Below are 27015 nucleotides of genomic sequence, written 5' to 3' on the forward strand. Positions count from 1 at the left end.
AGTGACTGTAGAATAATCCGAAGTTCTACTTCTAGCTAACTTCATCGTGGCCGTCGTCGCCTTTCTTGCTAAAGGCTCCTTATTGGTGGACCGCTCCGAGCATTCAACTCTTTTTGTTAGTTTATTTTGTTTGGCTAAAGATGTATTGCCGCGGATGAAACGGGCAGTAAATTAGCTATTACAACGCGTCCTGGGATTGGCTCAGAAAACAATGCACCAAAACAAACAACCAATCAACGATGGACCCTAACCCTAAAAACAATAGAGCGCGTCCTAAAGGGATCCAATGAAATTGGAAGTTGTAAGAGCTGCGTCTTATCTCGGGATCAGCTGACAAGGAAGGGAATAACATAACAAGGCACAGCATAGAGTAACACAAGTTGCTTGCACACCAAGGCTCGAAATGTGGCTGCAACAATTCGCTTCGTGTTCCATGGTAAAGTTTTGTGAAATTCTTTGTCGAAGCGATCACCAGTCGAAGAAGTTTCTTAACTTCTGGTTTGAAATCGTGCGACTGATTGCAGCGACAAAGTTAGTGACAGCAGCGTTATTCGTCATATACACAGTTCTTTAATACCTCGTTGCGAAAAAATGAAAATTACGTAACGAGATGACGTCATGATTCCTCAGTAAACCATTCACCGGTACGCCATAATGAATGAGAAATACTTCACATCCCTCTTATCCTCGTAAAATCCCTGCGAGTCCACACTAAAAGTTTCTTGTTGCAACGACTTGTTTTGAAAACAGTACACACAGAGGGTCCAAGCCCCACGACCTGCCGCAGCGACAAGTCGTCTTGCATGCTTCGACCGCAGGAGTGTAAGGGGTGAATTTGCGGAACGGTGACTGGCAGAATACCATCATTATGTAAGACGTAAATGCATGCAAAAAGACTGAAAGAAATACAACAAATGAACTGCACGTCTCAAGCCTAAGGACCTTTTTCGAGAATAGTCGGTTAGCTGTTATTTGCAGTTATGCATGACACACAACATTCAACATGTATTTAATAATATTAAAGAAAGAAAGAAAGAAAGAAAGACAGGGATTATGCCGTTTATAATAGATTTAATTTTTAAAAAGTTGACACTCAAAATAATTAAATAATTGATTTTGAATCAATCAATTTCTATAAGTCATTCGACATATATAACATTGTGAAACTGGTGCCACGCAAGTGCTATTTCACAAACGCACACTGGCCAACCCTCACTGATTGTCAACCTACCATCTCTTAGTCCTTTGACTCCGCCTCTGGGCTGAACATACAATCCTGGCAAATCACACTTCATCCGATTATCCTGCAATATAAGACACACTCTATTTTACCTGTTCAAGTGGTCCAACTTAACTGCATTTCACATCTTTCGCCATTAATTAAAAGTTGTGCAATACATAGACACTGCAATGAAGAGTATTACCTCTGTAAATGACCACGTCTGAGAATGCAACCTTCTTGGGTTGGGTTTGCTAAGCACTAGCCGTACATACTTGCCACAAGTGGGTGGAGCTAAGCTGTCGATATCCAACACAAGACCAGCACTGGCAGGTCCTGGTTTAACAGATGGAGGTGAAGAGCCCTCGTGAGATAACAGGCCTCCGCTGGTCATCCTCCACAGCTGTGATCTTCTGTGAGGCTCCTGAAGTGAAAATAACAATGACAGTGAAAGAGCCACTTTAGGGTTCCTTGGAGTTTTTCTAATGACAATCCCATGAACCTTTTCCACTTTGAAGGACCTTGAGCAATCTTAATTGTTGCTCTCTCAAGTGATTCAAGTATCCTCCAGAGAGAACTCTCATAAAGTATTTCAAAATGAAGAGATGATATTTTTTCAATGGTGACTCGGAGATACTCGGAAAAAATCCGAGTACTCCTGTTGCAGGAGTCGAACCTACGACCTTTCGATTACCAGTTTGGATGCTCTGCCACTGAGCGAAAGGAGGATCGTGGGAACTAGGCCATCAAACTAGGTAATCCTTTGACTTTCGAGTGATCGTTTTGAATCAACCGACGCTTAGTGCTTGATAGGGATTATGGGAAATGAATATCTATTTTTAAAATCAGAACCCAATGCATGGACTCGAACCTGGGAATGTTCTATTATTAGCCCTTTCACTTAACCACTAGACTACCGCATCGCTAACTGCCAGAAATTTTTTAAATATGTCAATATATTTTTTTTTTCCGACTGCCGCTGTAAACATGTATTATCACCGGCTAAGAAACAAGTTTAAAAAGGAGAAAATGTCGGTTACCAAACCTTAAGAGAAAGCTAACCATTTTATAATCAAGTACTAGACTTTACCACCATTCAGCAATGATTTTATCAGTACTAACTAGATTTGATAAATAATCAGTGCAATTATCAGCCAGTTGATCTTTAGTTGTTAAGTGGATAAAAACAGCTGCTTGACATTGGGTGCTCCAGGTTCAAATCCCGTCCAGGAATGCAGCTTTTACTGTTTTTCTTTTCATCTGGGACAGAGTAATCTAAATTGACGATAACAGTCAACCCAGGGAAAATTACGAATTTTCGATAATCGTCATTTCAGAGGTAGAAGATATGTTGTTTGAATATGGCCGCGCGAAAACCTGGACCGAAGTCAAACGAGAACGCGAGGGGGTTGGGGGCGGAGGAGAAGGTGTGGGAACTGCCTGCAATCAACCCCTCGACATTTTCGAAACCTCCGTTCGCCCACTGAAGAAGAAAATATCGCTCGTGATTGGCTGATAAAGTGTCAAAAAAATCCGCCTGTTAGTCAAAATTTATTGCTAACTTTCATAAAAGTGTAAAGACAAAGCATAGCGGAAAGAGCCGACAATCTGTTTTCAAAAAAATTGAATACTTCCTTGCGGTAGCTTGGATTTTCTGGTGTTCTTAAATAAGAGCAGAAAGACGTACAACCAGTCATAAATGGAAGTGAGATATTTGCAGTCCTTCCCAAGGGATTTGGCAAAGCATCATATTTCAGCTTGTTCTAACCGGCCAAATCACACCTTTGAGAAGTATCATCGGTGACCAGATAAAAGAAACCGAAGGATGACGGCTCACGACAGCCTCTCGTTGGCGACTGCCAGATGTATCCATTGCTCCAGCTAGTTTTCGCATCAGCAGAAGATTCGCTGGATAAGGCATTTCTCAATGAGCTGAAATGACATTCTAATAACTTCCACAAATTATTTTCGGCTGTATATGAAAACATTATTGACGAATGGCACACAGTATAAACATGGACAGGGAAACGTTAACGGTAATTTGAAATTTTAGATTTTTCCCAAGCGAATTAACTGTATTACCGCCAATGTTTACACAAGGCGCGCTATGATTGATTGGTAGTTGACATCAAACCCGTGCGCGTCACACATGATTGGAAATAGGAGGTTTCGAAACGTTGAGGGGTTCATAGCAGGCGGGATCTCGCTCCTTCTCCTCGCGCCCTCCCTCCTTCGCTTGCTCTTTTGACTTCTGATTTTCGCGTGGCCATTTACATTCAATCAACCCTGGTGGAAAAGAGCTTCCAAAATTCACCAAACCGCCTGCTATGCAAGCTAGCATTCCATCTAAAGATTCATCTTTCAGTCACGTGAACGGTAGCCACGTTTATTAACAAAACAAAAGAAAAGTTTGCTAATTTCCCAGAGCACGTGGGAAAAGAGTCTTACTTTTGTGCTTAAGAGGACAGCAGAGCCACGCGGTACATCTAGCACAAGTTCACGTAGATCCAAGGAAGTTTCATAGGTAGCATCAGTAGCAGGCTCGATGTGAAACGAGCCACAACTTTGACCATCCACGCTAAACATACGGGACAAAAAGTAAGTAAGAGAGTGACGTTAGGGTTTTTCTGTACATGGCACAAATGTCCAATTAAAAAAAAAAAAAAAAAAAAAAAAAAAAAAAAAAAAAAAAAACCAAATGAGAGAAGTGATCCTCGCACTGTGTGGCTTCATCCGGCTCAGTTTGTTACAGAACTCCACCGGCATCGCAGAGGTCATGGGTTCAAATCCCGTTGAAGCCACCTGAATTTTCCAGATGTTTATGAAGTGACAATTGCTTGAATCGTCCCGATAGGTGTGAGGATCACTTCTCTAATTTGCCTAGAACCCGAACTTCAAAGATACATTCATTTCATTAACACCCTTCTTATCGACAACGATATTCGTCATCACAGTGGTCAAAGTGTTGTGAACTCACGAGGCGAAGCCGAGAAAGAGGAAAGCGTTGTCTATAACTTTCTCGCAATATGATTGGTTTATTTCCCAAAATGGGCGTTCCTGATTGGCTGTAACATTGCGTGACAAATTGACGCGAGCAATCAGATTGCGAGATTACAAGCAACTGTGGTAAAAAATTCTTTTGCAAATTTTATCACGGATTTATGATAAAGAACGTCCGAGAGCTAACATCACAGAAAATACCAATTCGATACAAAAATATATGTCCAGGTTTAACCCTAATTAGATGCATGCTAATTTCAATAAGCGTCACGAAGTGTCCCCTTGCTCTTCTCGCCAACTCATCATGAAACGTTAAAGAGAAAGGGGTGGGAGGCTGGAAAAGGTGTGGAAAAGGTAGCTAATCGAGCGTTGGCTGAAAGTTTTGAAAACTCGAGGAAGGTTGGTCTTAGTCAGCGACGTTGCGTAAATTTAATGGGGTTGGGTTTTTTGAAATGTTTTTATTACACTACGAACTTCTCAGTTCAAAATGAATGCATGTTTTTGAAGTTCTTTTCCTTTACTTTCATGAAAATGGAGCTGAATTGTATTGTCTTCCTCGCTCACTTAAATAGTGCGGACCTACGAGGAAACAACCAGATATTATGTTTCTCAAAAACCACGCTCCAGAAGATGAGCTTTACGGCAATGGAGAGATATGATACAAAAGACTAACCAAATAAAGATAACGCCAGCTTGAAACTTCGTTGCTATGCTCGAGAAAGTTTTTTTTTTTGCAAAAACCTTTCATCGATCGAGCCTGCCTTGGGTTCCAGTCTTTCCCCGGCAGGTCACAAAAAAACGTGACAAACGAAATTCTCCAAGAGCTTAGGAACATCACATCGATTTTACTCGTTTAGATCATCGGAGACCCCTATTTTTTGAGACATGAATATCTTACTTTTCTTACATTCTACAAAATATGATAAAATGAAAAAAAACCACAACGCAACAAATTATCTTTTTCCAAATTTTTTTTCCTTGTGTCCTGAATTCGGATGCTCGTTGAGGATTAACTCTACTGTTTACGACATCCTCAGCGGCATACAATTATCTAAAAAACCCACTCCTATATTTCTATTCACGGAAACCTTCACTCTAACATATTACTTTTGTGATTTTCGACGGACGAGAAGATGAGGCTACACCTCGTTATGATGACCCATCTATCGAAATTAAGGCATTTTTCCCATGCCTTTTTCTCCGAAACAAAGTCGGTGACCACCCAGTTTTTTTTCATTTTTGGAATAAGCAATTTATGACCTTACTTCAGGCGAGAAATGAAAACAAAATCAATGTAGGAATATTTTCGCGCGAACGTCCTTAAAGCTCTTCATTACAAAGTTCTCACCACAAACTGGAAAATTACCTTGTAAAGGTGTGGGTAAAGACAATATAGATAGGGTTGTAATAGTAAATCCTCTCCCCGCCACCAAGATCCTGCATATTGTATTGCATGTATGATCCACTTCCCATCACTCCAACTGATAACTCAGGCAGTAGTGTAGGCTCATCCCACGAGTAAGGCACTGAACAACACAACGGACAATTCAGTTGGCATACATAGAACGATTAACGTGGAATGTTTTCGAAATAGACCACTTTCGACATATTTAAATTCAGTCCTAAACAAAAGGCATCATCTCTCATTTCATACAAATCTATCTATTTATTCCCCAGAGCCTCGAGATGATGTCTTTTGTTTAGGACTGAATTTCAATACATCGAAATTGGTCTATTCACCCGTTTTCTTTTCTTATTCTACAAACTTTACTTAACATGCAGTCCTACAGAAAATTTAACTAACTGAACGTCTCGGTAGGGCTTGAAAAGGGTAACAGAGAGAGAGCAGGATTGTGAATTGAAGTTGTGACTTGCATTGCGACAATAAAAGAGATTTGCTTTCCCTGGGATGCACGTCTAGGAGAAAAGTTGGGGAGTGTGCAGGCCATAAAGGTGCGCCTTATTTTCGCGTGGTTGCTGACAGAACTACCAGATACTTAAGCAAGAAACGAAGGAAAGGCGCACTCAATGTCACGCAATCTTGGCTTCATTTTAAAAAGACTAAGGACGCTTTCCTTTTGTCAGAACTGGCCAGCCACACCAGTCAGTTTGCAAAGAAAATGCAACAATTTGAAGGAACACTTGCACGATAATTCCTTGCATTCTTACGGAGGAGTATCTATTATCCTCAAAGTGTGTTTAATTTGAAGGCGTTGTAGAGTTTGTCTTTCCAAATGCTTTCGTCCTTAAACCTCAACGAGACTTACCTGATTGCTTTCGCTGAAGAATCGTCCGCAACCTATCCTCAGTACCACTGTGGAAAAACGTTATTGGCACCTGTCAACAAAATAATAAAAGCAGAAAAATAAACCACAAGTTTATCGGAAATTGAAGAAACAACGCAACCTTAAACTATATCACTCATCATTAAAAACATATTTGGGTGCCTCAATTGTACGAAGGGGTGTTGGTGTACTGGTTACCACGCCGGTCTCCGCCCCAAGGGTGTCTGGTTTGAGGCCTCGCTTTGTAATCGTGTTGTATCCTCAAGCATGAACCTTTGCTCAACACTGTCTCTTTTCACCTTGCTGTATAAGTGAATACCGGCTGGAGTAAACTTGCGATGGTCTCACATCCCGTCCAGGGGAAAGCAGCCATAGTCTCGGTCCCTTCACGCTACAGAAACCGGGTAAAGCTCCAGCCACGTGAACACCAACGGCTCGTTTGCGACCTCGCCTTCTTTTTCCTCAACTGCAGTTAATTCTAGTAAAACGAGGGACTGAGGAGGAATCAAACTGTTTGCCATACCTCGGCCAAGTGGATGGCGACAGTCATAGCTTCGAACCTACTGAGGCCTCTTGCAATACCGGCTCGACAGTTTTTGGATTGTATTGTCAGCTTGCACTTTATCAATTGTTACAGGAATAACCAAGAGATGTCCACGAACAAGGCATAAATGAAAAGAACTCCCGAGTACGATATAAGGCACGCAAGAAAAGTGTGACAACGAGCAGTTACCCTTTTTCACTGGCCTTCAATTTCCGCAACGGAAAACTTCCCCTTCGGGAAATCAATCGTCCTTCTGACACAAAATCGTATCTCTGTTGTTCGTGTTTTTCTCAAACTGTAAGTTTGCTGTGTCTCTTACTCACTAAAGTAAAGCGATTTATAATCGGGTGAAAGCTTCAACCTTACCCAAGATAAAAACTTAAACAAGTTTCTCACATTGTCCAACAGCATCTGTGGTCGTTCTTTGCAGGACAATGAATTTGAAATTCAAAATCGCTTCTTTATGTTTCTAGTCTCTTTATGTTTCTAGTCTCAAGACTAGTCGCCCCGTTGGAACTCCACTCCGTGTTTTGCTGTTGAAAGAGTTCTTGTAATTTTTTTAGTATAAAGATTTCAGAAAAATCCTGCTCTTGTAAGAATTAAGAATTATGCCACAGCAATATGGTTCTGAATAAGCCAGGAAGGATTCTTCATAATGAGCTAAATGAAACACTGAAACAAATACCGAACTTCAGTGAGATCGAGTTTATCCGTGCTCCACAGTTAAACTAACCTCAGATAAGTTGTCTATCCTGAATGGTGGGGGAAGCTGCGAGGCATCAGTAAAGAGAACATAAAATGTAGCTCCCTTTAGCATAACCTCTACTCTGACAAACAACGAGCATCCACTTAGGCTCCTAAAAAAAAGGAAGAGAACAAGTTCAACAACAAGACTTACACAAGGAAAACGGAGAACCGGTTCACGGAATAAATATTTGCTACTGACTAGCTAAGTTGGTGAAAAAGTCCTACTGAATAAAGAACTGGGCAACATACTAAGTAACAAATGAAAATTGTGACAAACGTGTATGCATTTTTGGTTGAATCAATGGTGGCCAGTAGAACAATTGAGTGACTCATAAATCATTGACTGACTGACAAACTAATTGGGCTATTGAATGCCAGTATTTCTCTATTTATTAATTTATCTATTTATTTATTTATTTATTTATTTATTTATTTATTTGTTGAAGCAGGTTAGTACATATTGGGAGCAATACAGCTGATGTGGACATGTTGTAATTTTACACTTGGGTGCGTTCGATTGACCCTATTCCGGAATAGGAATACATGGAATAGTAGTTAGAAATCCTTCGTTTTTACGGAGATTCACATTCACAATTGTGAAACACCTACTAAAATGCTATTATCTTTATTATCCTTGTTGCTTCAAAACGCCAAACACACCGTTTTAACTCATCACTCCACGTATTCTTATTCCGGAATAGGGTCAATCGAACACACCCTTCCTCTACTGGTAGGACATCTGGTCCGTCTGGGGACCGACCCACTCAAAGATTTCGATTGATAACACAGTCCATGACATCTGTTTGCATCATATCCCTCAAAAAGACAGCAAAATCTAAATAAAAAACAAACATAATCCGTAGACACTTATAAACACAAAAAATCCTGCAAACCTCATGTTGATATGAAACGAATCATCTCGGTCAATTCTGAATCCTCCGGACCACTGACAATGGGAGACATCATTTAACCTGTAAGATCCATGTGGGTTAGAGACTAATGTGAACGACTTAACGGCAACTGAGCATACGCACTGGCTGACGAAGGAACAAGAAATTCAAATACCACACAAAACATACTCGGGAGCATTCTGTAGCGAGCGTGTTTCTTTGTCGGAAAACCGCGAAAAATAAGTTTTTACACCAATTGGTAATCCAACAGACAATGCCGCATTGAAGAAACAAAGTTTTGTAAAATACAACTGCTGCAGCAGCAAAAAGTTAAAACACATTTGATTTCTTTTCATTGGCAGCCATTTCGCAAGAGTTTGCCAATCCAGTTTGTGCAGCACCTCTTGAGGGAGGGAGAATAAAGTCGTTAATGCACAAAAATAGTGAGGCTATGAGATTCCAGAATTTCATACAGTGCAGGAAGTTTAAATTTAATGTCTGTGGAAGCAAAGCCTAGACCCCATATCTTTTTTTTAGCTCAGTTAGAGAGTCGCAGCTTCAAGTCTTATCAATAAAAATCACTTCGATTTTCTTTCGAAATGTCCGCCTTGTTGTTCGCAACCTCATCGTTTCCGATATAGAATTTCTTTCCAAAAGGCAAAACAAGGGAACATACTGGACTAAAACCGTACGAAAGCGTTCACTTCAAACAAAACTAACAACTCAAAACATAGAGCGGTTTTCAAAGGAGAGTCGTAAAACCAAAACCAAAGTAATAGCTTTGACCAATCAAAAAGGACGGAGACAATCCAGCAAACCAATCAAAACTCGAAGTAATTACACACGTAGCCGACACAAAGCGCGGGAAAATGTGCACGCGCGAGTCACGATTGGTTTTGGTTTCACTTCTGAATGGTTGAAAAAAATGGCGCGAGAACTTTGAACCAATCACTGAGTGAAGTAATACAAAACCAAGCAATTCGCTAATTACTTTCGACACTTAATTGAAAACCGCTCTAACAAAAGCAATGGCAAAAAGACCTCTTTGTATCAATTAGAAATGGCTTTACCTGATGCAAAGCAGTTGGTCCAAATCAGTTCTGGACCAGTGGAAAAGAACCAAGGCACCTGGTAAGGCAGTCAGTGCTCCCTCGGGATTTTGAGTTCCCTGTAGTAAATAGAAAAACCCCTTTGTCATTCAAACGGTTTTCATCATTTTCGTGCGAATAGAGGTTTTGTACGGCAGCCATGTTGCATGGCAGGAACAATAGACGACTCTTTCCTATGGGAACAAATGTTCTTTCTCATGCAAAACATTTTCATTGTTCCTGCCATGCAACATGGCTGCCGTGCAAAACGTCTACACCAGTTGGTCCTGGGTTCACACAAAAGCCAAGAACAACTTCCTAATGGTAAATTCTTTTGGGATCGGAGTATTCCATAAGAACGATTTAGTCAAATTTATTGTCAAGTCTGGAACGTACACGACCAATGGAAACAACAAATTGAACGCACATTTCCCCTCTACTATTCCATTTGAATTTTCATGGTCACTTCATGAAACACCTTTCTTTTCTATTAGAGCCGCCATAGAGGCATTTTCAAGAGGAAACAGGAAACAAAAGTTCAAAAGGTAAATCACTGAACATAATTTTTAAAAGTGTTTCGGAACATGACAAGGAAACTGCCACGTACTTGTTCCCTGACAAAGTGTCTTTGTGAGAAGGCTAGGGTGTGTGGAGTCCTGTTCTCCAGTTGGTATCTCGTTGCCAAGGTAACTATTCTGGTATCCCGGTATCTGCCCTTACCAAACCGGACATCAATACCAATGTCATACACCCTGCAACAAACACAAATAATATGGGGTTACGATACAGCTAAAGAAACATTAGGTTCTCACGAAGTTTAAAAATGTTATAAGAAAATTGGTGTTTTCAACTAATATGGACTCGAACGAGCATTCAATTAAAGACAGTTGACGCTTCAACGACTGTATAATATCCTCCAGTTCATACTTGTTCCCATTCAGCCGCAACAATATAAAGCCCTACTGACACTAAAAAGCAATTATTATATGGCTTGTGTTTGTAGCCGACATAACGCGCGCTCTGATTGGCTAATTGTGACTGAACTGTAGGACATTATTCTCCCGTAATGCCCACGGGCCGATTACGGGCTTGCAAAAACAAAGCAAAAGGTAATTAAAAAGCCATATAATAAACTACTTACTACACGACCTAGCTCGAGCCGTACTGGGGAATATTGGCCCTCGGTCCTTTTTGTACGGACCTCGCTGCGACCTCGGGCCAATATTCCCCAGTACGGCCCTCGCGCTCGGTTAGTGAGAAGTTATTAACGACCTTTAACCTTGCCACCATAGATGACCCAAGATTTTACGTTACCAGGACGGTAATAAAGGTGACCCATACTGCAACGCAGCAAATAGTGTTTCCTGCTATGTAAAGTAAAATGCCCTTCAGTGTTGAAGTAACAAAACAAAAAAGGGCAAAGAGAAAAAAAGAAACAGAGATACCAGCATATACGACAGTACGATGACTTGAAACTCGCGATACACTGTACAAGGATTCTAAAAGAAAATAACCCATCTTAAGATGGGTAATGTGAGTCGTAATTACTGGGTGCCGAAATTTGTCCAGGAAGTGGAAAAACCACGAAAAACTTAACGCAAAAAAAGTTATGTTTCTGTATTGTGGACAATTTTTTTCCTGTCAAAATAACTTTTCCTTGCGTCTCTGTCTGTCGAACTAAAAACAGAGATTTCACTTTTAAGTTAAGTTCTTTTAGCGTTTAAAGTGAAGTCTGCCACGAGCCTGGAAGGCCCACCAGGCCGGCACGTATCTCCAGTTTCTGTAGCATGAAGCGACTGGGAGTATTTCTACTCCTCCCTGGATGAGATGCTAGTCCATCGCAGGGTTACCCCCAGCATTAAATTCACCGGTACCCATTTATACACCTGGGTGGAGAGAGGCAATGTGAGAGTAAAGTGTCTTGCCCAAGAACACAACACAAAGTCCCCGGCCAGGACCTGAACCCGGACCACTCGATCCGGAGTCGAGAACACTTACCATGAGGCCGCCGCACGTCCCACTTTTTGAGTGTTTACCACCCAGAAAATCACCCGAATTATACGAAAGAATTGTTAGAATTTGTCTTCCAACAATTTCTTAACCGGTTTAAGATTTAACATCAACTTCCTTGGTAATGAACGTAAATATTAAGAAGTGTCGCCTTAAAATGCCAACTAAGTAGAAATTAAATTGAACCTTATCTGTAACGAAGGGGTTACGTTTTCTGTTTCTATTACATAAATGGACACTAAGAGCACCTTGCCATACGATAAAGCTTTTGTAAATGGTACTGATTTAGAACTGCAGACGCAGTACGGGAATGTAGCACTGTTAAGAAGAACATACTCCAGTATGTCACGCTCATAGGAAAAGGAACCTACACCATATAAAAGGGTGTAGCTTCCCTTTCCCAAGAGCGTAAAATACATAAAACATATCACTTCTTCATGAGCGTTTGAACTCGGGGAAGTTAAATCGCAGTCCACTTTGAAACGGCAGGCTGATCCTTTTGTTCCGCATTTGTGACAATTAGACCGAACAGGCCTCATTTTGGTTTCTATATTCTTTGGAATTTTGTCCATTGTAGCGATCGCAAGGCTATAAAGGGCTCATTACCACTACAACAAAAATATGTTATTTAGCCACCATTAATGAAACAGATCAAAGAAAGTGACGGCAAAAAAATGCAATACGGCTCCCAGGATAATTCTTACTTAAGTTGAAACAGTTGGGAAAGCATGGACAGCGACTGCTGTTGTTTACGCGGGCTTTTTAAAGTCGGCCGCGAGCGCTCCCGCGATATTGTTTTCCTCAACTTATCAACACGGAGAAGTCTAGTAATGACTATTCCCAGGAGCTACCGCGTTTCAACAAAAATGGTTGGAAGTGTTCTACCCAAACCGGTTGCTCCCAAAAGAACACGAACTTATTCTGGCAATGTCCTTCCTATTTAACTCGGGTTTGGACTTAAACAAATGGTGATGGATCATTTCAAGCCAGATTTTCCAAACTCTACCCAAGACTAGAAAACTGAATCTGTCATCACTCCTTAAAACGAAGTTTTAAAAAATGCGGTAAGTTCACTTCAATGCAACCAGAGTTAGTGAAGATAACATAAATTAAAATAATTATAATAATAATGAACCTTATTCAAGTGTCAAGCTCTTTAGTGTCAGGCACTGATTGGGGACAGTACAAAGAAATCTTCTCAAATCAATTCATATCAAAACCTAGGGTTGTTCTCTTGAGGAGAACGGATACCTGAAGAACCCGGGGGAAAAAACCTCTCGGAGCAGAGTAGAGAACCAACAAACTCAACCTACATGTGACGCCAAGTCTGGGATCGAACCCGCTCTACATTGGTGGAGGTAAGTGTTCTAATTACTGTGCCAACCGTGCTGAAGAACCACGAGCCAGAGTTCAATACCACACTATGTGGCCTCCCGCCTTAATTAATTAAAAAATACTAATATACTAATAAAATACTGCTTGAAACATGATGCTTTAGTATTTTAAGCCATTAAATGTTCAGTCAAATGCATGAGCAAGGGAGGCTTATCCACCCAAACAGATTCCTTTCATCGAGGGGAGCAGGGGTGGCTTAGTGGTTATATAGCACTCTCCTCCTAGCAATGAAGCCCCGGTTCGATTCCAGACTCGTGATAATATGTGGGTTGAATAGGTTGTTGTTTTTGTTTTAATGCTACTCCGAGAGGGGTACGGCGACGGCGACGGCGACGGCGAGTACGAGGACGAGGACGAGGACGACTACTACTAGGTGGTGGTGGTGGTGGTGGTGGTGGTAGTAGTAGTAGTAGTAGCCACCACCACCAATGAGAAGCACTCTCCCGTTGTTAGCGCCTGTTTCGATTTTACGAGATCCCAATGAAAACCACTGTAATTGACCACTTTCACAAATGGTGACCCATTTAGTTTTCTTTTGTATTTATGCCAACTAGACCTAGTAGCCTCAATTTGATTTGGTTTACATATCTTTCGAATTTTGCCCATTGGAGCGAGGCAAGAAGGACTAATTAGCATTGAAACAAAGAATATTTTATATAATTAAAAACTGAACTACGGATATCAGATTTCCAGCATTTTCATTGACTCGCGGGACACAGGCTACCAGTTCATATACCTGCCATGCCTAATATCATCAAGGAACGCATCAGCAATAAAGCGAGCTGAAAACATTTTTGCAGCTCTCAGAAAAATGGCCGACAAAAGCGGTTTTGGACCGGGATTGACAGAAGCAGAAATGGATGGTTTAGTGGAAGAGTTGTTGATCCTGGACTTTTTAATAAAATAATTATTCTAATCGGGCTTGCTGGATATAAAATGGCTATAACGAACTCAGCGCTACGTGCCACGTTGGTTATCTATCACTTTACATCCAGAGCACCCTCGTAGAATAATTGTTAGATATTTCATCTTGGTTTGCATCCACGTGATGAGACAGCCATGTTAGTTTACACTAACAACAGAAAATGGCCCCACAAGTTTTGCATAATAATAGATGCAAATTCCCAAAAGATATTTTACTGCATTGTTCTGTACACCAACATGGCCGCCGTTACGTCAGATCATTCGTAGATTGATTAAACAGCTAGGACGTATAGTTTATCAATAACATATGAGGGTGGCTGCCAAAAAAATGGGCCGTCTTTCGAACGCATGCCTGTATCCCCCTGTAAATCCCAGAACAGCTTTAAATGTTACAAAATATTATTAAATCAAACTGGAAGTTCTGTAATTGAATATTTGCTCTTAATTGCTTATAAACCTACTAAATCCACATCCATTTTATAACTTAATACCAGTCCACACAAATGGCTTTTCGAAAACTCTCGTTTTCTGTTGCTTGATACCACACAAAAAGCTTTACTTCCACACTAGTGCAGGCTAAGGCGGATTTAAAAAACATACGTTTTCAAAAAGCGCATTATTGTGGACAATGTGATATCTACAATGGCTGGCCTACGGCCCACCTTTGTGAATACTTTTACAGATGAACCGCTTATTCTGGGCTGTACAAATACATTCTCGGTCACGTATGCCGTTCATGCATATTTATGACGATCCTGTCTTCATGACTTAACTTAAGGAAGTGCAGTTTACTTAAAAGTAATTGAAATTATCGATTTTTCACTGTGTGATATCTACAATGGTTGGCCTAGGGCTCCCCCTTTGTGAATACTTATACAGATGAACCGCTTATTCTGGGCTGTACAAACACATTCTCGGTCACGCATGCGCTTCATGCATATTTATGGCGATCCTGTCTTATGACTTAACTTAAGGAAGTGCGGTTTACTTAACTAGAATGCTGTTGCTTCCGTCTCCCAGAAGCATTATTGGAAAAGATGTTTATGAAGTCGTCATTTCTTTGAAAAACCGAACCGATCCGAAGGTTAACTGCACTCGTTTCAAGGAAGAGCCATTTTTGCAATTTACCTACATGAATCTTAAAAATATCTTAGAAATTTAAACAAATGTTCACAAAACTAATAGTTTTTACACGGTACCATTAGCAGCAAGATTGCATTAGGTTTCTCTTGGGTTAATTTGTGTTTAGTTAAGCCTTGACTTTACAACCAGGTACAATTAATTAGGGAATATTCAGTTAATGTTCTGACAACGTGTCAGGAGCAGGTTTTTCAAATTTTAAACAGTCAATAAAAAATGCATTAATTGATTTCAAGTCAAGACATTTACAAGCTAATGAATGAACGTATTTTAAAATGCAAATTCGGTTTTCGATTTAATATTATATTAGGGTTAGAGGGCGCAGCCATTTGAGACCTATCACCCGAGCGACATCCCATATTCACTTTACCATTTCTTAGATGTAACAAGGCAAACGGACTCGCAAGGGACGTTAGCGCGAAACAAACATGCGCCATGCACGTGCAACTCCAACTGACGGCTGACTGCGCTGGTGGACACTTTGCATGCGGGCGCGGCAACAGCTGCAGCTTTTCCTTTCTTTTTTGTTCTGTAATGTAAGCATTGAATGTGACAGGGGATTCAGTAAAAAGAGTCTTGCGACAAGCCTTGGTTATTTCTAGAAATATGACCTCTTATTCAGGGTTGAATGCTTCTTGACCCGGTCAACGAATGTAAACGAGGGTGGAACCTCGCATCTGTTTTGATAACAACCAGTTTATGCTAAAGGAAGCAAAAAGTCTAATTCAATATTGAAGGCTTGTGGAAACATTTTTTGATCGGTAAATAAACTGAAACAAAAGTTTCCACTAATCCAGGATTTGAACAAGTGGTCCCCATCCTCTTTACCTTGAACAAATTCGCCAGCATTCCAACAGTTTAGTCCAACCAATACGCAGAGATAATAATTAGAGATTGGTTGAAAAATAAATCGTGGATACAGAAGAAAAAAACTAAGAACGAAGCGAAACTCGGAGTAGTGATTTACTTATCGTTGCTCCGTCTCCTAAGATAATTCGAAAAAGTTAAAGCATATTGTATCAGTAAAACGTTTTTGGGAAAAGCGATCTGCGAGACATGATTGAGCACGACAAGTTTGCACTTATATTAAGGAATTATTCTGTCGAACCTAGACTGTCATTCTCCTTTGATTCAAAAACAGATTACTTGCTTTTAAATTGTGTCGGATTTGTTTTTTAACTTCGCATTACGTAGGTCAATCTCTGTCACGCAGCTCTCCTTATTTTCTTCTCTGTATGTACCAAACTGGCTGTCTAACTGTTTGGCATAAATATTTTCCTGAAGTTTTTGTTGACTGTCCAAAGGAATTTGTCCCCGATTATAGCTTTTTGCTATCAGTCTGTGTCCACGTTTCTGGGCGAACTAATGCTTCACTCGCGTGCCGTCGATGTTGTTAAATTCACTGTGATTTTTTTTGTCAGCAACCGCAGCGTTAGGTTTTAAGGTCTATGACACTGAAGAGCAGGAATTGAAGAAATATCTTCAAAGAAGAACTAAAAGGAACCATTTGTTTCCTGTTTGAGCTGACAAAACATGATAACTGGGCCGGTCATGAAATGGTAATACACATGAACTAACAAATGACATTAACAGCAACCAACGCCCATTTTATCCCTTAAAGTGACTATGAAAATGATGAACAATGGTTTTTCTATTTTGGAATATCTTCTCTCGTTACAGAGTTATTCAAGTTTTTCTTCAAAAAATTGATGACGTCACAAACTGTACACACGAGTGCAATAAATCACAAAATTGAGAATATCTCCGAATAATATAGGATGGGTGTTGTTCAAAGTTAACAGCGGTAATCTACGTCAAGGTACAAAGTGGTATCCTCTATGTCGCTGGGTCTATTTAAAGCAGGATTGCTTTTGTCTTTTATTGTCGTAATAAGACATGTTCACTCTCGATAAGCTTATACACAGATGGGCAGCACACGCGTTTCAAGACTGCCATCTGCAGATATTTGGTTCATTGCAGAGAGGTACTGGACTTTGCGCCTTACCTGATGTACATTACTGGTGAACACCCATCCAACATTTTCGGAGATATTCTCACTTTCGGGATTTATTAACGGAACTCAGGCGCTTCGTTCCAGCGGAGCACCATGGGTAACATTTTTTGGGAAATCTATCCTTGAGAGAAATTTTGGTTATGACGTCACCTACGTCCAACCGTACAGACTAGGGAGTTAAAGAAACGACGACGGCTACGGCTACGTAACGCCACAAAACAATCACATCATTGGTAAAAAATAATTGCGCTGCACCTGCAGCACGGATTTCAGCAAGTATGTTTGCGGTCCTCTGCATAACCACGACGTGAAATCACCAAATATGAGGTTTTGACGACAACGCAAGCATGCAACAGAGAATCTTTCATTAGAGACCTTTAGCACCGAAGTTTTCGGGAACCGCAAACAGCGGTTTGCGGTTGGTCGTTTGCCGTTAGAGGTTACCTCGATTCTGAACTTTAGCGAGCCGTTCCTGTTATGCACATAGGCGCCTCCATCTTGGATTTTTCATTGCTACAACTGCTCTCAAATCAAACAGCTCAAATTCTCCCAAAACGTATATTTGATCTTCAAAATTGTTCCCAATAAATAGCAAACAGATGTAACAACATGACTGATAAATCTCTGGCTATAAAACGCTGCCCTAAATCACTTACCGCAAGAACGGTGTCTTCAAGTGGAAACTCGAACCGCAGACTGCAAACGTGACGGCAAGGACAAGATCACGTGATTTCCCGAGGTTCGCGGTATTGCCCGAAAAATCCTTTACTAAAGGTCTCTATTCTCTCTTTCTACTCTGAAACCGCTCGTACCAATTTATTTTCAGGATACTTCACCCATATTGTAGGACGTGAACGAGACTGAATGATCGCAAAAGACTTATGACAGAGCCATGTTATATTTTGAGGTGAAGTCCCAACTGTCGGACAGCCTCTGGGCACGGGCATGTTTGGCAATTTTCCTTGGCGGCAAATCGTGTGGCAGCGTTGCATTTGGCAACCCGCGTTTTTCTGGCGGGAAATCATAGGAGTAATGAGCAACGGGATAAAGATTAAGCAGAAGATCAGAGCATGAGAGAAGAGGCGACGAAATTTGAGAAATTTAACGGAAGAAATCCTCGAGAGAAGCCGAGGAAAATCAACGTAAAGCGGAGAGAAAGAGAGAGAGAGACAAAACACTTATTTACAACGGTTAGCTTTGAGGTAAGCTTAATGTTTTCCTTCTATACTAATAAGCTTATATGCCTCGCTGCCTCACATATTTTATAAAACTAGCTAAAAAAGGAAGGCCTGAAAACGTTTGCAATTCCGTGTTGACAGAGGTTCTAACACATCTCAACAATCACATTTATAGGCTTTTTGTGTGAAATGGGTGTCCAGTTGTGAGCTGTTACTTATTGTTTGCAAGGCTTGTTAGTTTACTGCTGTGAACTCAGAGGTGTTTGATCTGTTTGATCACTGTAAACTGTACACACTAATGAGGATTAATTTCGTACTTTACGCAAAAGCATAATCATTTCCATAAACACTATATAGCTTTCTGGGTTAGAAACGGGAGCTCCGCTTTTAGGCTTGGCTAAACCTATATACTACAGGCATGTGTGCAGTTTGTGATGTCATCAATTATTTAACGACGACTTGAATATCTCGCAAATGAGAGAAGATGATCCAAAATAGAAGGCACCATTCTTCGTCATTCTTAAAGGTCTTTTAAAATAAGCAAAAGATAATTTTTACTTCAAAAGCACTTTAACCAATTTAACAGTTTAAATTATTTTAACTATTGTTCTTTCAGGACCTTTAGCGTAGTTATAAGTAGTGTGGCAACCACTACTTGTACCCAAACACTTAAAAAACGACGGCATTTATGATTTAAACTGAATTCTGCCGATGTTTAAGAAAATCGGGTTAAAAGTAAGTTTAATTTTGGACATTCCTGTTGTTTAAATGTAATTCATTTTCAAACCACACAAGGGGTAGGAGCAAAAAAAGAGTAAAATGACAAGTGAAAACCCTCCGTGTCTATCAATAAATTAAAACAGAGAGCACTTTGGAGGTTTCCACCTTCTATTTTAATTGTATTACTGACCGTCACCACAATTAATACATAAATAAACAATAATAATAATAATAATAATAATAATAATAATAACAATAATAATAATAATAATAATAACAATGATAATAATAATAATAGTAATAATAATAATCATCATCATCATCATCATCAGCATCATAATATACAATATATAATATTGTAATAATAATAATATACAATATATAAGAAAACTAGTTCCACAGTTTTTGGCAAGAATTCCTTAAGTTAAGGCTTAAAATTGTTGGAGAGATCACGGAACACACACACACACACATACTGACACGACGACTGCATGGTTTGCAGTCGTCCCATCAATGTAATAGCAAACGTCTTTTCACAAAACCATAAGGCCCGTTAAATGACAAACAGAGCTGCAAGTACCTCTGTCACTACATATAACATAATGCACTTATAACTAAACTGTACACAACAAAAACTGAGCAACCTACTTGTCCGGGCGACTTCCGCCTTGCCTGGCATGCACACGCTTAAATTCCCGCGGACTGTCCAAGGAAAATGAATTACTCCTACATAACACAAAACAGAGAGGAAATAGAGCTTGGCTTTGCTGGTTAAAACAAGGTTAACGCTACATCAGCTTAATGAGTCCTTTGCTTTCTGAGAGTGACACTTATCGATTTTATTGTCTAACCGCTACCAGAGGCCCATTCCTCGAAAGTCCCGAAAACTTTTCGGGCCCGAAAAGCCATTTGTGAAATTACCAAACGCAAGCCTGAGTTTTGGAAAGCCGATCTTTTAACACGTATAGACCCTTTGCATAAATGGCGCCCAAATTTGAATAACAATACTTGATACATCCTTAGCCTCGTGTTTATGTTTCAAGACAAAGGATTTTTCTCATGAATGTGAGGCTAAGCATGTATCAAGTATTGTTATTCAAATTTGGGCGCCATTTATGCAAAGGGTCTATTCAAGGTAACAAAAAGCAAATCGATTGAATCCTCACCGTTCTTGAGATACAGAGGGAATTGCTACACCCGAAAATGGCCCATTAGGGCATGGCCAAACGGGAAATGTTTGACGACCAAAGAACATCAAGCATTGTTGGGTGACCAAACATTTTGGCTCTTTATGCAGGTACTGGAAAGCATTGTGTTTTTCGTCGCTTGGGATTAGTCTTTATTTGGAGTTATTTTTGTTTTACGTGATTTGTGCTCCGGTACCTGCAGAAGCTGCCAACATTTTACCATTTGGCCACCTTGTTTGGTGCTGTTTGATCGTGTTTGGTCGTGTTTGATAAAATATGAAGGGCATCAAACATTCGATCAAACAACTTAAAGCTTTCCTTTGTTTTTCATGTTTGTTTGTTTGACCAGCCCGTGGTATCAAAAATGTTTGGCGCGCGCATGTGTTGCACACTTGCTCAGCCGCTTGTATCCACGTGTTTTGTTCGTATTTGTTACCCATAGTTCTTTACTTGTGGAGTTTGATCTGTGTTAGATCAAACATGTTTTAACCGTTTGGCCACTCACTTAAACATTGGCATGCTCGGTCACCAAACAATGTTCGATCTTGTTTAAACGCCAATTACTTCCCGTTTGACCAGGGGCCCGTTTCTCGAAAGTCCCGAAAAGCCATTTGCCGCTTGCTTTGGAAAGCCGATCTTTTAACGTGTTTTCAAGGTAACAGAACTGAAAAACTAACTGTGAAGCTTGATGACTAATTCCTCTCCGTTCTTGAGATACAGAGGGAATTGTTACACCCGGAAATGGCCCGTAAAGTTTCGGGACGTTCGAGAAACAGGCCACAGGTCCCAGTTGTTCACGCAAAGGCTGGTTAGCAGTATGCGGTGGATAAGTCACTATCCGACAGTTTCATTCCCTGCAAACATTCAAGTATTTCAGTGAATATGTACACTCCAAGGAGACGCGAGCAAAAAAGAATGTACAAAACCCTTAGCAAACGGTCAACGTGGAGTACAATAACTGAATAGTGACGTATCTACTGGATAAACTAGGCCAGGTGATTTTACTTGAGAATGGGGAACCCCTACAGCGGCCTTCACACGACAAACAAACTACAGTTGGTAAATTTGTCAGTGTTGGCAAGCTCGCGTTTGTCAGTCGTTCACACGTCGAATAAGAGTTTCACAACACGAAAAAGTTGGTGAAAAAGTTGGCGAGAATAGAGAAAGTTCTATTTGTCGCCAACACTTTGCCAGCATGTTTGACAACTGTTGTTGCGTCGTTCACACAAGCCAACTTGAGTTTGCCAACTTTAGTTTGTCGTATGAAGGCTACTTAAGGAGCGAAAGCGTTAAAATCCATGGCAAGCAACAGGTTTCGACTTTCCCTTTTTGCGAGGGATTAGGGCTAATTTATGGAACAATACGCGTGTGCTAGCTCGCTTCTCGAAAGTCCTCAAAGAGTTTCGAGCACGAAAATTCATTTTTGAAACAACCTGCAACAAAAATGATGGTCTTTTATGATTTCTACGGCAGGGGAAAAACAAAGAAAAAACCCAAGTTTCGTAACTGGAAAAACTTTTAAGACGGGGAATCTTGTAATTAATTTGCTCTCTTTCCCTTAAGAACATCAAGGGACCATCTCATCAGAATAAATGGATTGTGGGTTTAGGCCCGAAAAACTTTCATTATTTTTATTTTAAAGAAACAGGCACCTGGAATAAAGATGTAAGAAACAACAAAATAAATTATACACACCAAACTGGCTTGCCGCTTCCTGGTTGATAACCTCGACCAATTCGCATTTGGCACCTTCAAAGCAAAAGAGAAACACTTTTAACCTTGTAGCACCTTTTAACAGACTTCTTCGATTGTTAAGCTTGGTTGAGCTTCTTCTTTTACGTAAAGCCGACATACGATGTTCAGTTGCATAAAGCCAAAACGGCTGCTGCATAATTCCGTTTTCTGAGGAATGAAACAACTGTTGAAAATGTTGGCATAGGTGTCCCCGATTATTGTACCGCATGTGGTATGCTCGAAGTCTTGAGTCATAAAGTAACGGCTTGCTGATAAATAGACCAGTGGATAGCCTCAATTACCGAATTGTACGACTGGGTGGGGAGAGAAAATGAAAACGTAGTTACAGTTTCAGACAGTCCTCGAGGATCTAAAATGTCCAGCAAAGGTTAATAATATATAGATTTAGCCAAGCCTAAAAGTGAAGAACCCGCGTTACTTATTCTTACAACAAGTTAACCTGGCTTGAGCATGCGATCCAATCGAAACCCAGTACCTGGTCAGCGGTCAACTTAAAAATAGCTGACCTCAATGAGCTCTAAACTTGAGCCCGCGAAATTGTCACATTGGCATACATGGAGGGACCGAAACCAAATTTTCTCGCACAGATGGGTTACCATGGTGCTCAGCGCACGCGCGGAGCTCCGCTAGTACTGGCACAAACCGACGGGAGACAAGACTGCGTGAAAAAATCCTGTAAGCGTAGCCTAAAGCCAGGTTTAAGGACGTTCGCGTTCATTGCTACTGCGCTTCCTTACAGCGCACGCAAATTCACATGCCACGCCATGCTACAACTTTGCTTGGATTTAACGATCTTGGATGCTCGGTGACCCCTACTTTTCTTTTCAGAAACTGACTTTATTTACAATTATCTCCACATTGTCCAAAAATAAACAAAAAAATCAATGTAGGAAGTTCAAAAAATTTCAGGTTTTCTGTCCTCGGGACATGGAATCTTGCCATCTTGCGGCTGCAAGGCGCATGAAATTATGGTCGCTAAATGCGAACTTGTTCATTAAGGAACCTCAACAGTTAACTTAATTCCCTTGAAGGGTCCACTTAAACAAAATTTGGTAGAGAACATTTTACTTCAAAGATGTAATTGCAATATTTTTGGGCTTACAGACACTGTGGGCTTATTTGCTAAAGAAGCCGGATTTTTCAGATTTAGGGTGTTCTCCCGGGCAAGTTCTCTCCAAAACAAACTCGGTGACCCCCCATTTTTTTTACATTTCTGACATCACTAACTCATCATCTTTCAATGGTAAAATTTGCAGAAAAAAATCAATGTTGGGAAATTTTCGCGCGAAGGTCCTTAAACAGAATAGGGAAAACAGATGTATTTACAATTTGCGCCAAAAAAATTCTAACAGGGTAAAGTTACACCCACACCTCTCCACGACAGCCCACAAACTTGGGCTCTACCATTGTCGCTATCGAGAGGTTCGATTATACATCAATTTGCATTAGATAGAAACAAACATCAACCGATTTAAGTCGCTTGTAATACTGCGGCATCGACCCTTAGTTTGTATCGTACCATCTTACTACCGCAGTTCGTTTTCTCAGGAGCTTTGCATAAAAAAGACGTCACCTATCTTTCTGGTAAAACATACCGTGTGGGAGCTTCTCTATCAGAGAAAGAAAACAGCAGGGGAGTCAGGCTGCGAGCCATCTCATGTTCATCAAACTGTCCCGCCATATCATGAGGCACTGCCTCCTGTTTGAAAATCAGTGGAATTCCTGTGCTGTTGATCATCCAATAAGGGGCGTATATGGATATCTGAGGAAATAAATAATTAAGAACTTCTGAAAGGTGACATTATGCAGCGTCAAGACGAAATCACTTAAGAGCCTTAATTTTACAGGACCCGCACCAATGACTTCTGACATCACAGTTCATGGCCTCTGGAATGGCTTTTAGGGTGAACTTTTGTTTTTTTGGGGTTGTCGTTTCTAATGCGGTCGTTGTTTCTAGAACCCGGAAAGAATATCGAGCTAGGATTGACTCATTTGTCCTGTTGTGTTTTAAGTACTAGTGCTTATGTTTAAATGACGCAAACGCAGGACGAATAGCATCGCACTTAATACTCACTCTGATTGATCCACCAGGCTTGACAGAAATTTTGACGTTAACAATAAGGGAACGCCTTTTGGTGTCTTGTAACTCAACGTGAATGATGGGCTGTTCTACTATACTTAGTCTTCTGGAGATGCGAATATTATCACAGTATGTGAAGTTTTCAATGCTTATTCCAAGATCAAGAGACTTCTCGGGATCGGCCTATTTGGAAACCAAAAAAATGAAAAGTGAGCATAACCCCAAAGACAAGGAGCATATAATTATCACCTTCAGTGACAGTGAAACTTCAAGGAGATGTTACTGTTTCAATTCTAATGTCCTTGACAATGAGTCCTCGTTGTTTCCGTTAATTTGCCCTTCGAATGAAACGAAATTTTCTTGCGAAGGCAATGAAACTGATATGGACCTTTGTATTTAAGCTATCTGTTACATTAGTTATCACAAAATTAACAGCCTATATGAAATACACAACCAGGTTACCAAGTAAGGGGAAAAGATTAGCAAAAAATAGTTTAGGCAAAATTTGTCTTCCAGAAAAATAACTAATTTTGTAGAAAATTTGAGCTACATGTCCTTAAAAAAATTACTTCTTCACTCCCGTTCAAATACGTTTTGAAACAGAAGAAAATGAAGTAGCAAGAAATAAACATTTGAAAGGATATTTGCGGAGTTCTAAGGGACATAGCTTTGGACCGTGTCAAGGAAGGGGCCCATACAGATACTAGAATTCTGATCCACACAATACCGACATTGAAAGCATTACCTCTCGTCGGTGAGTTCCGATTAAAGGAATCCTAAGTGTTATGTCATAGCATTCAAATGCACAACTGGTCAATCTCGCTAATTGAATCTAGTTTACAACAAGATTCAAGGTCACCAAGTGCCAAAAGCGACGAGTATACGAAACACTCCTCTTTCAAATACCCCACTGCTTCTGCAAACTTCAATTCAGTTAACTTTTATGATTCGCGCGACATAGATATTTGAATACCTCGGATAATCATCTTTAAACTTTAGAATCATCTACTTTATTTGCATTTCACCTGAAAAGAAAACTACTACCTGACCTTTTGAACAGCAACGGTTTATGAACAATTTATCAGTGTTATTTCTTAGCTTCTTGCGCTTTATGTAATGATTACCGGCGTAGTTAGTATAGTATGTACTACTTTTGTTTTCAAGGAAAAGCCCAACCAGGAAGTGTTAGTTAAGCATATTATGGTACTCACAGTGTACAAGGGAACAGATTTTCCAGCTTTGATGTTTCCTTTGGCCGGGATATTCTTCACTTGATAGCTCAAGTCACACGGTAAGAGGTTTACAAGCATCACTGGGTACATTATGGTAAGGGTGTGAGCTGGTTGGGACATCATGTGCAGTTCCTTTGTGGCAGTGGTCTCAAGTAAAGGAGCCTCCTCAGGATAGCCCTCTCTCTTGACAGCCACACAGAATCTTAACACCATAAAAATATATATTTTTTTCAAATTTGTTTTTACCTTTCTATGTTTATAACATTAGTTGTACAAAAGCCTAATTACATCTCTTTTTTGTCGTTTAATCAGTGCATCGTCGTCTGTTCTCTTTTATAGAAAATCTGAATAATGCACGCATTTTGATTGGTTGACACTTATGATCAAAGGCGCATAGGTGACGTCATCATCAAAACCAACCAAACACAATTCCTTGTTACACGCAGCAACCAAACAGATTGCTTCATTTTGTGTCGGCAACAGATTACGTCAAAGAGCTACTATTTTCGTGTCTGCCAAGTGGGGAAAGAAACCTCTTTCGAATACGTAAAAAACATTTTGAAATAAAAAAAAGCATACTATAGTTCTTTGCTGGTGACTTGATCGAGTCCTTGGACTGGATTAATAATTTATTACAGTCATTGCACCTCTCTCATTTTGATTTCACCTTCAATAACACTTTCCGTAGGTTCCATGTCCATCATATCAAGGAGTTTAACATCTACTGAATGAGAGATCACACAGCGTCGGAATAAAATTATCACAAGAAGCAATAGACCTTCATACCTAAATTTCTTTGCTGCTTGCCCCGTTGAAGAAACAGGATAACACTCGCGACCAAGCCCCATGGTAGTGTGACTTCTTAAGACGCTTCTCCACTCTATTGGCTGGGAGCAAAACCCCACCCCCACCCCACAGGGCCTCACGTAGAGGTGCCAAGAAATACAACGTAAAGGTATGGCCACTGAAGATTGGGGTTGAAGAACTGGAAGAATCAGTGCACCTACAATAGAGAAAATATATGCTCGTGAATACACCCTTAACCGAGGTTAATTTACTCTGGTTTTGCAAGCTGGTCCAAGTGTAGAACGTTACCTGAATCAGTTAACGTTAGTCAACATTACCAGCTGGAATCTCCTAAAACCACACTTTCCGGACCACAGTCGCTGTGCAATATCCGCAACTGTGGACACCAAACAGATCAACCTCCTTCCCAGCAGATGGTTACGTTTTGTAACCAGGGACAGGAGAAAATTACAGATAGGGAAGACGCCCACCTTAGCCCTTAGATGAAAAAAAAAAAAAAAAAAAAAAAAACCCAGTCCACCTAGGCAGTGGGCACGCTCGATCACAAGAAGTTCAAAGTAGCGTTTTGCTTAAGGTGCTCTTACTCAATGTTAACATGTTGCGCTCCGATGAATTCTTATGATGTAGTGACAGATGGGAAAGCCAACCGCACACTACAGTTATCCGCTTCGCATGTAAAGTTTCAATCACGACTGTTAGAGTAAGCAATTTCCCCCAGTGCTTTGAGCGCGAATGTTCACGCGTGCCATCGGCGCCGAACATTAAACATGTTGAATAATTTTGTGTACGAGTAAACAATT

General features: G+C 40.3%; 2 protein-coding genes across 2 annotated transcripts in view; one reads left to right on the plus strand and one right to left on the minus strand.

The window, feature by feature from the left end:
• The window catches only part of LOC137997245 (lysophospholipid acyltransferase 5-like), a 288814-nt gene that overhangs the window by 84029 nt on the left and 177770 nt on the right, over positions 1 to 27015 (plus strand). The gene's annotated exons all lie outside the window — the stretch shown is intronic.
• The window catches only part of LOC137995518 (intermembrane lipid transfer protein VPS13D-like), a 147994-nt gene that overhangs the window by 15378 nt on the left and 105601 nt on the right, over positions 1 to 27015 (minus strand). The window contains exons 60-74 of the mRNA XM_068841053.1: positions 26195 to 26411; positions 25388 to 25610; positions 24171 to 24359; positions 23692 to 23858; positions 22037 to 22090; positions 19803 to 19880; positions 10381 to 10525; positions 9756 to 9853; positions 8689 to 8766; positions 7782 to 7905; positions 6487 to 6556; positions 5586 to 5745; positions 3668 to 3797; positions 1425 to 1643; positions 1232 to 1304 (exon numbers count right to left, since the gene is read on the minus strand). Of these exons, the coding sequence (XP_068697154.1) occupies positions 1232 to 1304; positions 1425 to 1643; positions 3668 to 3797; positions 5586 to 5745; positions 6487 to 6556; positions 7782 to 7905; positions 8689 to 8766; positions 9756 to 9853; positions 10381 to 10525; positions 19803 to 19880; positions 22037 to 22090; positions 23692 to 23858; positions 24171 to 24359; positions 25388 to 25610; positions 26195 to 26411 (2025 nt within the window). The remainder of the gene's footprint in view (positions 1 to 1231; positions 1305 to 1424; positions 1644 to 3667; positions 3798 to 5585; positions 5746 to 6486; positions 6557 to 7781; positions 7906 to 8688; positions 8767 to 9755; positions 9854 to 10380; positions 10526 to 19802; positions 19881 to 22036; positions 22091 to 23691; positions 23859 to 24170; positions 24360 to 25387; positions 25611 to 26194; positions 26412 to 27015) is intronic.

The sequence above is a fragment of the Montipora foliosa genome, chromosome 3, assembly GCF_036669935.1.
Source record: "Montipora foliosa isolate CH-2021 chromosome 3, ASM3666993v2, whole genome shotgun sequence".
Lineage (NCBI taxonomy): Eukaryota > Metazoa > Cnidaria > Anthozoa > Scleractinia > Acroporidae > Montipora > Montipora foliosa.